Source organism: Cervus canadensis, chromosome 1 (genome assembly GCF_019320065.1).
Source record: "Cervus canadensis isolate Bull #8, Minnesota chromosome 1, ASM1932006v1, whole genome shotgun sequence".
Classification (NCBI taxonomy): Eukaryota; Metazoa; Chordata; class Mammalia; order Artiodactyla; family Cervidae; genus Cervus; species Cervus canadensis.
In genome coordinates this window covers 107,897,684-107,905,957 of record NC_057386.1, presented here as the reverse complement: position 1 = coordinate 107,905,957, position 8,274 = coordinate 107,897,684, and the positions used below count along the sequence as shown (strand labels likewise).

The 8,274-nt window shown below is 66.1% G+C and overlaps 2 protein-coding genes across 4 annotated transcripts in view; one reads left to right on the top strand and one right to left on the bottom strand.

Moving 5' to 3' along the window:
- Nucleotides 1–3,387, top strand: part of P2RX6 (purinergic receptor P2X 6) — an 11,128-nt gene extending 7,741 nt beyond the window's left edge. For both annotated transcript variants that reach the window (XM_043489993.1, XM_043489984.1), the window contains exons 9-12: nt 972–1,065; nt 1,285–1,350; nt 1,480–1,557; nt 1,638–3,387. In XM_043489993.1, the coding sequence (XP_043345928.1) occupies nt 972–1,065; nt 1,285–1,350; nt 1,480–1,557; nt 1,638–1,721 (322 nt within the window). In that variant the 3' untranslated portion in view covers nt 1,722–3,387. The remainder of the gene's footprint in view (nt 1–971; nt 1,066–1,284; nt 1,351–1,479; nt 1,558–1,637) is intronic.
- Nucleotides 3,388–3,502: 115 nt separating this feature from the next.
- SLC7A4 (solute carrier family 7 member 4) lies at nt 3,503–7,288 on the bottom strand. 2 transcript variants are annotated; one of them, XM_043489953.1, is made up of 5 exons: nt 7,187–7,288; nt 5,366–6,394; nt 4,313–4,947; nt 4,010–4,118; nt 3,503–3,895 (listed from the first exon to the last, which is right to left on the bottom strand). In XM_043489953.1, exons 2-5 carry the CDS (start codon nt 6,345–6,347, stop codon nt 3,732–3,734), a joined length of 1,890 nt encoding a protein of 629 aa, XP_043345888.1. In that variant the 5' UTR covers nt 6,348–6,394; nt 7,187–7,288; the 3' UTR covers nt 3,503–3,731. The 2 variants fall into 2 exon arrangements, with proteins under 2 accessions (XP_043345888.1, XP_043345896.1); XM_043489961.1 differs by lacking the exon at nt 7,187–7,288 and adding an exon at nt 6,920–6,959.
- Between the last annotated feature and the right edge of the window lie 986 nt (nt 7,289–8,274).

Here is an 8,274-nt window from a genome sequence, read left to right as displayed (position 1 = left end):
GCTCGCACACAGATCACATGCGCACACGTATGAGCACACACGTGCACATGCGTGCACACACGAGCACATGCTCACACGCATGAGCGCACACAGGCACACACATGTGCATGCTCGCACACAGAGCACGTGCACACACATATGAGCACACACGTGCACATGCGTGCACACACGAGCACATGCTCACACGCATGAGCGCACACAGGCACACACATGTGCATGCTCGCACACAGAGCACGTGCACACACATATGAGCACACACGGACACGTGCTAACATGCGAGCACACACGAGCACATGCTCACACGCATGAGCGCACACAGGCACGCACACATGTACATGCTCGCACACAGATCACATGCACACACGTATGAGCACACACAGACACGTGCTAACATGCGAGCACACACGAGCACATGCTCACACGCATGAGCGCACACAGGCACACACACATGTACATGCTCGCACACAGAGCACGTGCACACACACATGAGCACACACGTGCACATGCGTGCACACACGTGCACATGCTCACAGGCTCACACAGGCTCACACAGCCCCCAGGTCTGGAGGCGACAGCCTTGACTGCTACCCGGGCCTCACCTGGCCTGGCTGCCCTGAACCCCCAAGCCTATGCTTTTTGTAGAACTGCTTCTCAGCCTCTGGAAAACCAACCCGAGAGCCCCTGTAGAAAGCCTTTTCTGGTTCCCAGGGGAGAGTGAGGTCCCCCTCTGGACCCCAGAGCCCTGGGCCTGCGCCCAGCTCCCCCACTGGTGTCTGTTTAGGGACCCTTCTGCCCCATCCCCTGGGCAGGCAGGGAGCTCCTGAGAGATGGATCCCAGCTTGCATTGCCCCCGTGTCCTCGGCAGCCTCTCGGGATGCTGAGCAGGGATGGGGGTTTGTGGGGTCAGCGGGTGAGTGGGATGGAGGCTGGGGGCGGGCCGAACAGGCCACCAGCCTCTCTTCTGCCCCCAGGACAGCCACTCATTGGCGGGAGAGCTCGGGTGTGGAGGCCCGCAGCCTGCTCAAGCTCTACGGGATCCGTTTCGACATCCTGGTCACAGGGCGGGTAGGTGGGCAGGGCAGGGCGAGGGTGGGGGTGATGGTCACATCACTGGGTGGGTAGGTGGGCAGGGCTGGGGGCAAGTGATGCTCATGTCACGGGGCAGGTACCTGGGCAGGGTGGGGGTGGGGGGTGACGGTCACGTCACTGGGCGGGTGGTGGGTGGGCTGGTGGGGGGCCGGGGGGTGGGGACAGTCATGGCTCAGGGCTCACCCCGTCTCTCAGGCAGGGAAGTTCGGGCTCATCCCCACGCTTATCTCTCTGGGCACAGGAGCAGCCTGGCTGGGCGTGGTGAGTGCGGCGAGGGTGGGCAAGCACGCGCCTGGCCCACCCGACGGCTTTGCGGGCCCCCGATGTCAGGTCTGGTTGGGGGAGGCCTGGGGGGTGGGCCCGGGGCACAGCTCAGCCCTGTGCCCCCAGATCACCTTCCTGTGTGACCTGCTGCTTCTGTACGTGGATGGAGAAGCGCACTTCTACTGGAGGACCAAGTATGAGGAGGTATGCTGTGCACGCCGGGGCCTGGGCACTGCCTGTCTGGGGCCTCAGCCCGAGCCCCGACCCTCTGCCATCGTCCTCAGGCAAAGGCTCCAAAGAGGACCGCCCGCCCCGAGCAGACGGAGCTGGCACCCGCACCCCCACGCCCGGCTGTCCAGGGGCCTTAGAGGGGGTCCAGCGCCTGTCCTGACGGCCACGGCTGCTTCCGGGAGCTGGACACCGAGGCTGTGGCCCCACTGGATGGCCCGTTCCTGAGGCCTGCTCCTGCTGGTGGGGGCTGGGGCTGGGAAGGCGGGGCCTCGCCTTGGGACCCTCGTGGGTGGAGTCCGCAGGACTAGGACAGGGTGGAAGGACAACTCCTCCCGGGGCGGGGAGCGGTCCAGAGCCGCCTACGCAGAGACCTGCGGCAGGGTGCCGTCCTGGGGCTCCAGCTGCGTCTGTGCGGAAAACCCTCTCCCAGCTCTTCACCAGGATGCCCAGCGCGGCCCCCGCACTAGTGGTCCACACAGCCCCTCCTCTGGCTGTACAGACCCCAGCCCTCCCCTTGGTCAGCACCCCCATTTTGAGCCCCCATCTCAGAGCCCCAGGGTCTGAGGCAGAGTGTCTCTGCTGCTGGGATCCGCTGCTGGGATCCTCTCCTGGAATTCAGACTGGGCCGGGCAGACGGCCCAGCCCTTCCCCGTGGCAGCCCTCAGGCTCTGGGGGGCTGGGACTGACAGAAGACCAAGGACAAGCTGCTCCGGTGATGGGCTAAGCCCCCTGGAGACACCCAGCCCACCCCCTGGAACTGTGCGGGTGGGGAGGAGTGGTGGGAGAGGAATTCTCCACTGCCCAGGGTCACCCCCGGGGCCAGCCTGCAGCAGCAGCTCTCTGGAGGCCCTGTCCTCCGGGAGCGGAGCCCCAAAGCTAGAAGGAATGTCCCAGACAAGCCCCAGAGGCCACGGCAGTCTGGCCAGGGTCTGGTGTACAGTCCTCATGGGGTCTGGGTCTGGGTCCCGCCTGCTGGACTCCTGGCAGAGGTTCGGGGGTGCCCGCGTGGGAGGCCTGGGGCTCTTTCTCACGGGGCCCGGCGACCAGGCGTGCTGCCCGCGGCCGGGGCACTGATGCGGGCCGGCTGTGGAGGGCCAGCTCTGGGCTCAGGCTGGGCGCGAGCTGCCTCTTGATCCCCAGAGCAGTGTCCCAGGGGGCAGGGGGTGGGGGACGCCCTCAGGGCCAGGGCAAGGGGTGTGAGTCCGTGCATGGGCCCAGACAATGCTGATGGACGGCTGCAAGGTAGGGGAGTAAAGCCTGCTGAAGCCACAGCTTCCCGCGTGCTCCTTACAGGCAGGGTCGGGGCAGGTGGTGTCTGCGGGGGCACAGCATCGCCCAGGAGACCGGCGGGCCATGCGGGCTGGGCCTGGGCCCTTCCCAAGGACCAGAGGTGGGGGGAGAGCCGGAGGGCACTTGGGGCGGATTCTGGCACTCGGGCACCTAGCCTGGGGAGGCACCAGGGTCTGAGCCTGGAGGCCTGGGGCCTCAGTCTGCACATGCCGCGCCCATGGGTACGTGTCCGGAGGTGCGTGTGCTCATGCGGGCATGCCTCTGCCTCCCTGGGGCGACCTCAGGCACACGCCACGCTCTCGGGGAGCCAGGGAGACAAGGACACCCCGGAACTCCTCTGCCCTTCTAGGCGGCCTCCCCGGGGCCCGGGCACCTGTGTCGGGCCCGTCCCCCAGGGGAGGGAAGCCTGACTCTGCCCCTCTGTGCTGGCGTGGCGGGGTGCTGTGGCATCCTCAGAGGGGCAGAGGGCACTGGCCTGAGTGTGCTCAGCCCAGGGCTGTCCGGAGCCGGCACCTCCCCCGTGCGGAACCCCAGCACCCCTGCTCCACCCTGACAATCGAGCGAGCCCTTCCCGGGAGCCGGTGAGGACCCGGTGCCTCAAGATCCACGGACATGACACGGCCACACGGCTGGTTGAATGGTTCCTATTGTGGGTCCCCGAGACAGGGCGTCCTCCCCACTCGCCCAGTAGCTGGAAGGGGTCGCAGAGTCCACCGCCCCAGAGCTGGCCATGCCCACTCCAACAGCGATGTGCAGCAACGACCCCTAAACTAGAGTCTGCAGGTCCCAGGGGCCCCCCCTCAAGATGGCAGGCCCACAAGCCTGCCGAGCTGCCCTGAATGGAGGGTGGGCAGCTCTCACGGACTGCCAGGGCCCTGGGCCAGCGCCCGGCCTGGGTCCTGCGCCGTCTCCTCCAGCCTGCCGTCGGGGAAAGCCACGTAGTGGGCAGTGACCAGCCCCGGCGGCTCCCGCCAGTTCTCCTTGCTGTGCCAGATGCCATAGCCAAAATACACCAAGAGTCCTGCCGGGGCGGTGCGAGCGTGAGCAACAGGCCCCGGCCCTGCTCACCCTCCGGACCACTGCCCCCCGCCCCCGGAAGCAGGCCCCCGGTGCCCCAGCCCAGCCCCCGACTCACCCATCAGCAGCCAGATGGTGAAGCGCACCCAGGTCAGGTAGCTCAGTTTCAGCATCAGGCAGAAGTTGAGGACGATGCTCAGGGCTGGAATCAGGGGGACCAGGGGCATCTGGGGGGGCAAGGGCAGGGCTGGGCTGGCTGCAGGGGCCCACCGGCCCAGGGCCCGCTTCTGCAGGCCTCTGAGCCTGTTTCTGCCTCTGGAGACTGTGGAGCTTGGGGCCCACCCGCAGACACGGGGACATGCCCGACGGAGGACGCTGGGTGGTGGGCTGACGGCGGGTACGGGGGGCGGCTGGGGGTTACCTGGAAGGTGTCCTTCAGGCGTTGCTGCTGGTGGGCCCCCAGAACGAGGAGACTGAGCAGAAACGCGACACCACTGCACAGCAGCAGCAGGAGGTAGGCCCAGAGCGGGAGGCGCAGGACCGAGTTCCCCAGCATCAGCCCGCAGCTCAGGGCTATCGCGGAGACCACCAGCCCGCAGATGGCCCAGCGCGCGGCCGCGCCGGGGCTGGCCCTGTCTAGGAAGCCCAGGTAGGGCCTCAGGGCTGGCCGCAGCCGCCCTGGCTGGGGGCCCTGCCCCGTGCGCACCAGCTCCAAGTGGTCAGAGAAGGAGTTGTACTCCATGGCCTTCGGGCCGGAGCCGGCCAGGCTGGGCGAGCTGGACTGAGAGGCCGTCTGGAATCGCAACACGAGCACGCTGATGGCCACAAAGGTGTAGGCCAGCAGGGTGCCGATGGACAGGAACTGCACCAGGGCTTCGAGGTCCAGCAGCAGCGTCACCAGAGCCGTGAGGGCCCCGAATACCAGGATGCCCAGCAGAGGCACCTGCGTCCGGGGGTGCACGTAGGCAAACGCCTTGAAGAAGAGCCCATCGACGGCCATGGCATAGACGATGCGTGGCAGGCAGAAGAGGCAGTTGATCTGGACGGTGGTCATGGCTGCGGCAGAGGGTGAGGGCTGGTCAGCGCGGCCAGCATGCAGGCACCCCAGAGGCTGTGGCAGGGGCCCCTGGGAGCCTGTGCCTGAGTTTATCTGGGTTCTCGGAGTGAGGCTGAGTGCCTGCAAGGTGCAGGGCGGTCACCCCTCCTCCAGCCCAGGAATGGGACACCTCAGTCTAGGTTGCGGGCCGGGGGCGGGGGCGGCAATCTGGTGAGGGCTGAGTCCCTGTGAAGAGGAAGCACGTGCCCAGGCCAACATCCCCATTATAAGGGGGCCAGCGGGTCCCTGCCCACAAGCCTGGGTGGAGTCTTAATAGTCAGCACCTCCCTGGGTTACAGCTGGTAAAACTGAAGCCCAGACAGAGATGTGTGTCCCCCCTCAACCTGCCCCAGGAGACCAGGGCAGGACCCCACTCACCACAGATGGAGCCAGTCGCCACGAGGTAGCCGGCCCAGCCGTAGCCCCGCTGGTAGAAGGCGTCAGCGAGTGCAGAGTTAGGGTTCAAACTGTGCCAGGGGGTCATGAGGGTGAGCACGGTGGAGACCAGGATGTAGGCAGTGGCCGCCAGCCCAAGCGACAGGGCAATGGCCAGGGGTACGGCACGCTTCGGGTCCCGGGCCTCCTCGTTGGAGGCGGCAATGACATCGAAGCCCGCAAAGGCGTAGAAGCAGGTCGCCGTGCCAGACATGATGCCGGAGAAGCCAAAGGGTGCAAAGCCGCCCTCCCCCTCACCCCAGTTGCTGGACCGGGCGAGGATGAAGCCCAGGACGACAATGAAGAGGATGACGACCATGCTGACGGTCGATAGGGTGTGGTTGAGCCAGGAAGAGACGCGGGCCCCGCAGGAGACGAAGGCGGAGGCCAGAAGGATGATGCCGGCAGCCAGCCAGTCTGGACTTCTGGCCAGAAAGGGCACCTGCCAGACACCCAGGTGGGCCTCGGTGAAGTTCTGGATACGGTGGTCGAACATGGCGTCCAGGTAGCCGCTCCAGGCGCGGGCCACAGCAGCACCAGCGATGAGGTACTCGAGCACAAGGTTCCAGCCGATGAGGAAGGCCCACAGCTCGCCCACGGACACGTAGGTGAACAGGTAGGCAGAGCCCGTGCGGGGCACACGGGCCCCGAACTCCGCGTAGCACAGGGCTGCCATCAGGGAGGCCGCGGCGGCCACGGCGAAGGACACGATCACGGCAGGGCCGGTGATCTCCTTGGCCACGGTGCCCGTGAGCACGTAGAGGCCGGAGCCCACTATGGAGCCCACCCCCAGCAGGGTCAAGTCCAGCGTGGACAGGCAGCGCTGCAGCGACGTCTCCATGGTGCTCTCCTCCAGCGGCTTCTGTCGCTTCAGCTTCTGGCAGAAGCGCACCAGGCCAGCAGCGCAGGGCCGTCCCGGGGCCATGGTGGGCAGAGAGGAGCAGAGCAGAGCCCTGAGCCAGCTGCAGGCACCTACCAGGGCCAGAGGGGAGTGACAGGCTGCCCCGCCTGCCGTGTGATCACACCCTGGGTCCCAAGTGCCCTTAACAGTGGGCTGCCAGAGGGCTGGGCTAGGCTGCGGGTGGGCGGGAGAGCCTTCTGCCTCCAGGGCAGGGCAGGGAACCTAGTGGAGCTGAACCCAGGCGTGTTGTGGGAGGGGGAAGGGTGGACTCGAGGGCGCAGAGAGGCAGCCCCAGGGAGCCAGACTGGGAGCCCAGAGCCAGGTGGAAACCCGAGACTTCCTGGGAGCTGGGCCAGGCCTCCAGCACCCGGAACAGGCGCTGGGCGTCACCTGGGTCCCCCTCCCCCGCCCCTCAGGCCGGAGGAGCCACGCAGCGGCCCGAAGGAAGGAACGGGGATCCCAGGCTCCTGGCTGCGCCCCTGCCCCCGACTTGCCGCCGCCACCCCTGGCGACATCCCTGCCGCCTCACTGCCCCATCCTCAGGTACTCCAGCCTTCGCCTCCTCCCAGCCCGAACCCGTCCCCTCTGCCACCCACCTGCTGCCGCCGCCGCAGCGCCACTCTGGCGCCCCGCCCGCGGTGCCGTCCTTCCGCGCGCAGAGCCCGCCCCCACCCCTGGGCGCCTGAGCCAGCGCGGCTGCACCTCAGTGACACACAGCCGGGCAGCCCTCCCCTTCCTCACCCTGGCTCCAGGGACGCCCCATCCCTGGGCCTGGTTCACAGACGAGGAAGCCCAGGCCAAGGCGAGCGGGGTGCCCCTGAGCGGGTGCAGTTCTGGTGGCAGGGAGCGGGTCTGGAGCCCACCTGCATCCCGCTGGAGCAGACTCCCTCCTCGATCCCGCCACCCCCAGTGCTGGGGCTCTGGGACCTCAGGAGTCAGGCTGGCCCCGGTGAGCTGAGGCTGCAGGGCTGGCTGAGTGGCCGGCTGGGGCGGCGGGCAGCCACTACATACACAGCCGAGAGGGCCTGTGAGTTGACAGGAGGCCCTGCTGGCTGTTCTGAGCCTCTGGTTGCAGAGAGAGTCCCAAAGGAGCAAGCAGTCTGCCAGGCGCCACCTGCAGCCCACCGGCACCCAGCGCCCCCAGGCCCCTCAGATGCCACCGGCCGCCGCTCCTAGCCGAGGGGCACCTGTGTCAGGCCAGGGGGACCCTGGGGGACCCCAGGGCAGCCCCCACTGGTGATGTCAGTGAGAGGCGCAACATCCTGAGTGCCCACACCATGGCCAGTCCCACGTCCCATCACGTGACAGGCGTGTTTGTTTCTGGGTTGGAGGGGGGTCTTTGTCCTGCCCCTCCCATTTCTTTGAAAGTGAAAACATCGGTGTGACAGTGTTCACTCCTTCGTGGAAGAATGGTGACGATCCATCCGAGCAAAGCCAAGCCAAAACAGTAGCCACTTCCTCCAGTTCTCGTTTTCAGGCTCCTATGTGGCTTGTGGAATCAGGGTCTCAGGGGCCCTGCAGTCTGTCTGGCTCAGTGGGCTCCTGACGGGATGGTGGGCTCCGGGCAACCTGATACCACTTGGGACGTTGCCTTAGCCAGCCCCCTTGCTCCCTTCTGTTTTTTGGCTGATTTTTTTTTTTTTAATGATAATGGTAGCAATTGTTATTTTTATTTACTTTTGGCTGTGCCTTGTAGCGTGGAGATCTTAGTTCCCAACCACAGATCAAACACCCGGGCCCCCTGCATTGGGAGCGTAGAGTCTTAACCACTGGACCACCAGGGAAGTCCCGGGCTGATAATGTCTTAAGGAGCTTCTCAGATGGGCTCCCACTTCCTGCAGGAAAGACGTCCGCCTTAATTTGCTCCCGTGTGGCCAGAACTGAGCGGGTATTTTTTGTTCTGAAGTGCCTCCACAGAAACGCAGAAAAATGCATTTCAAACCCAGAGGGC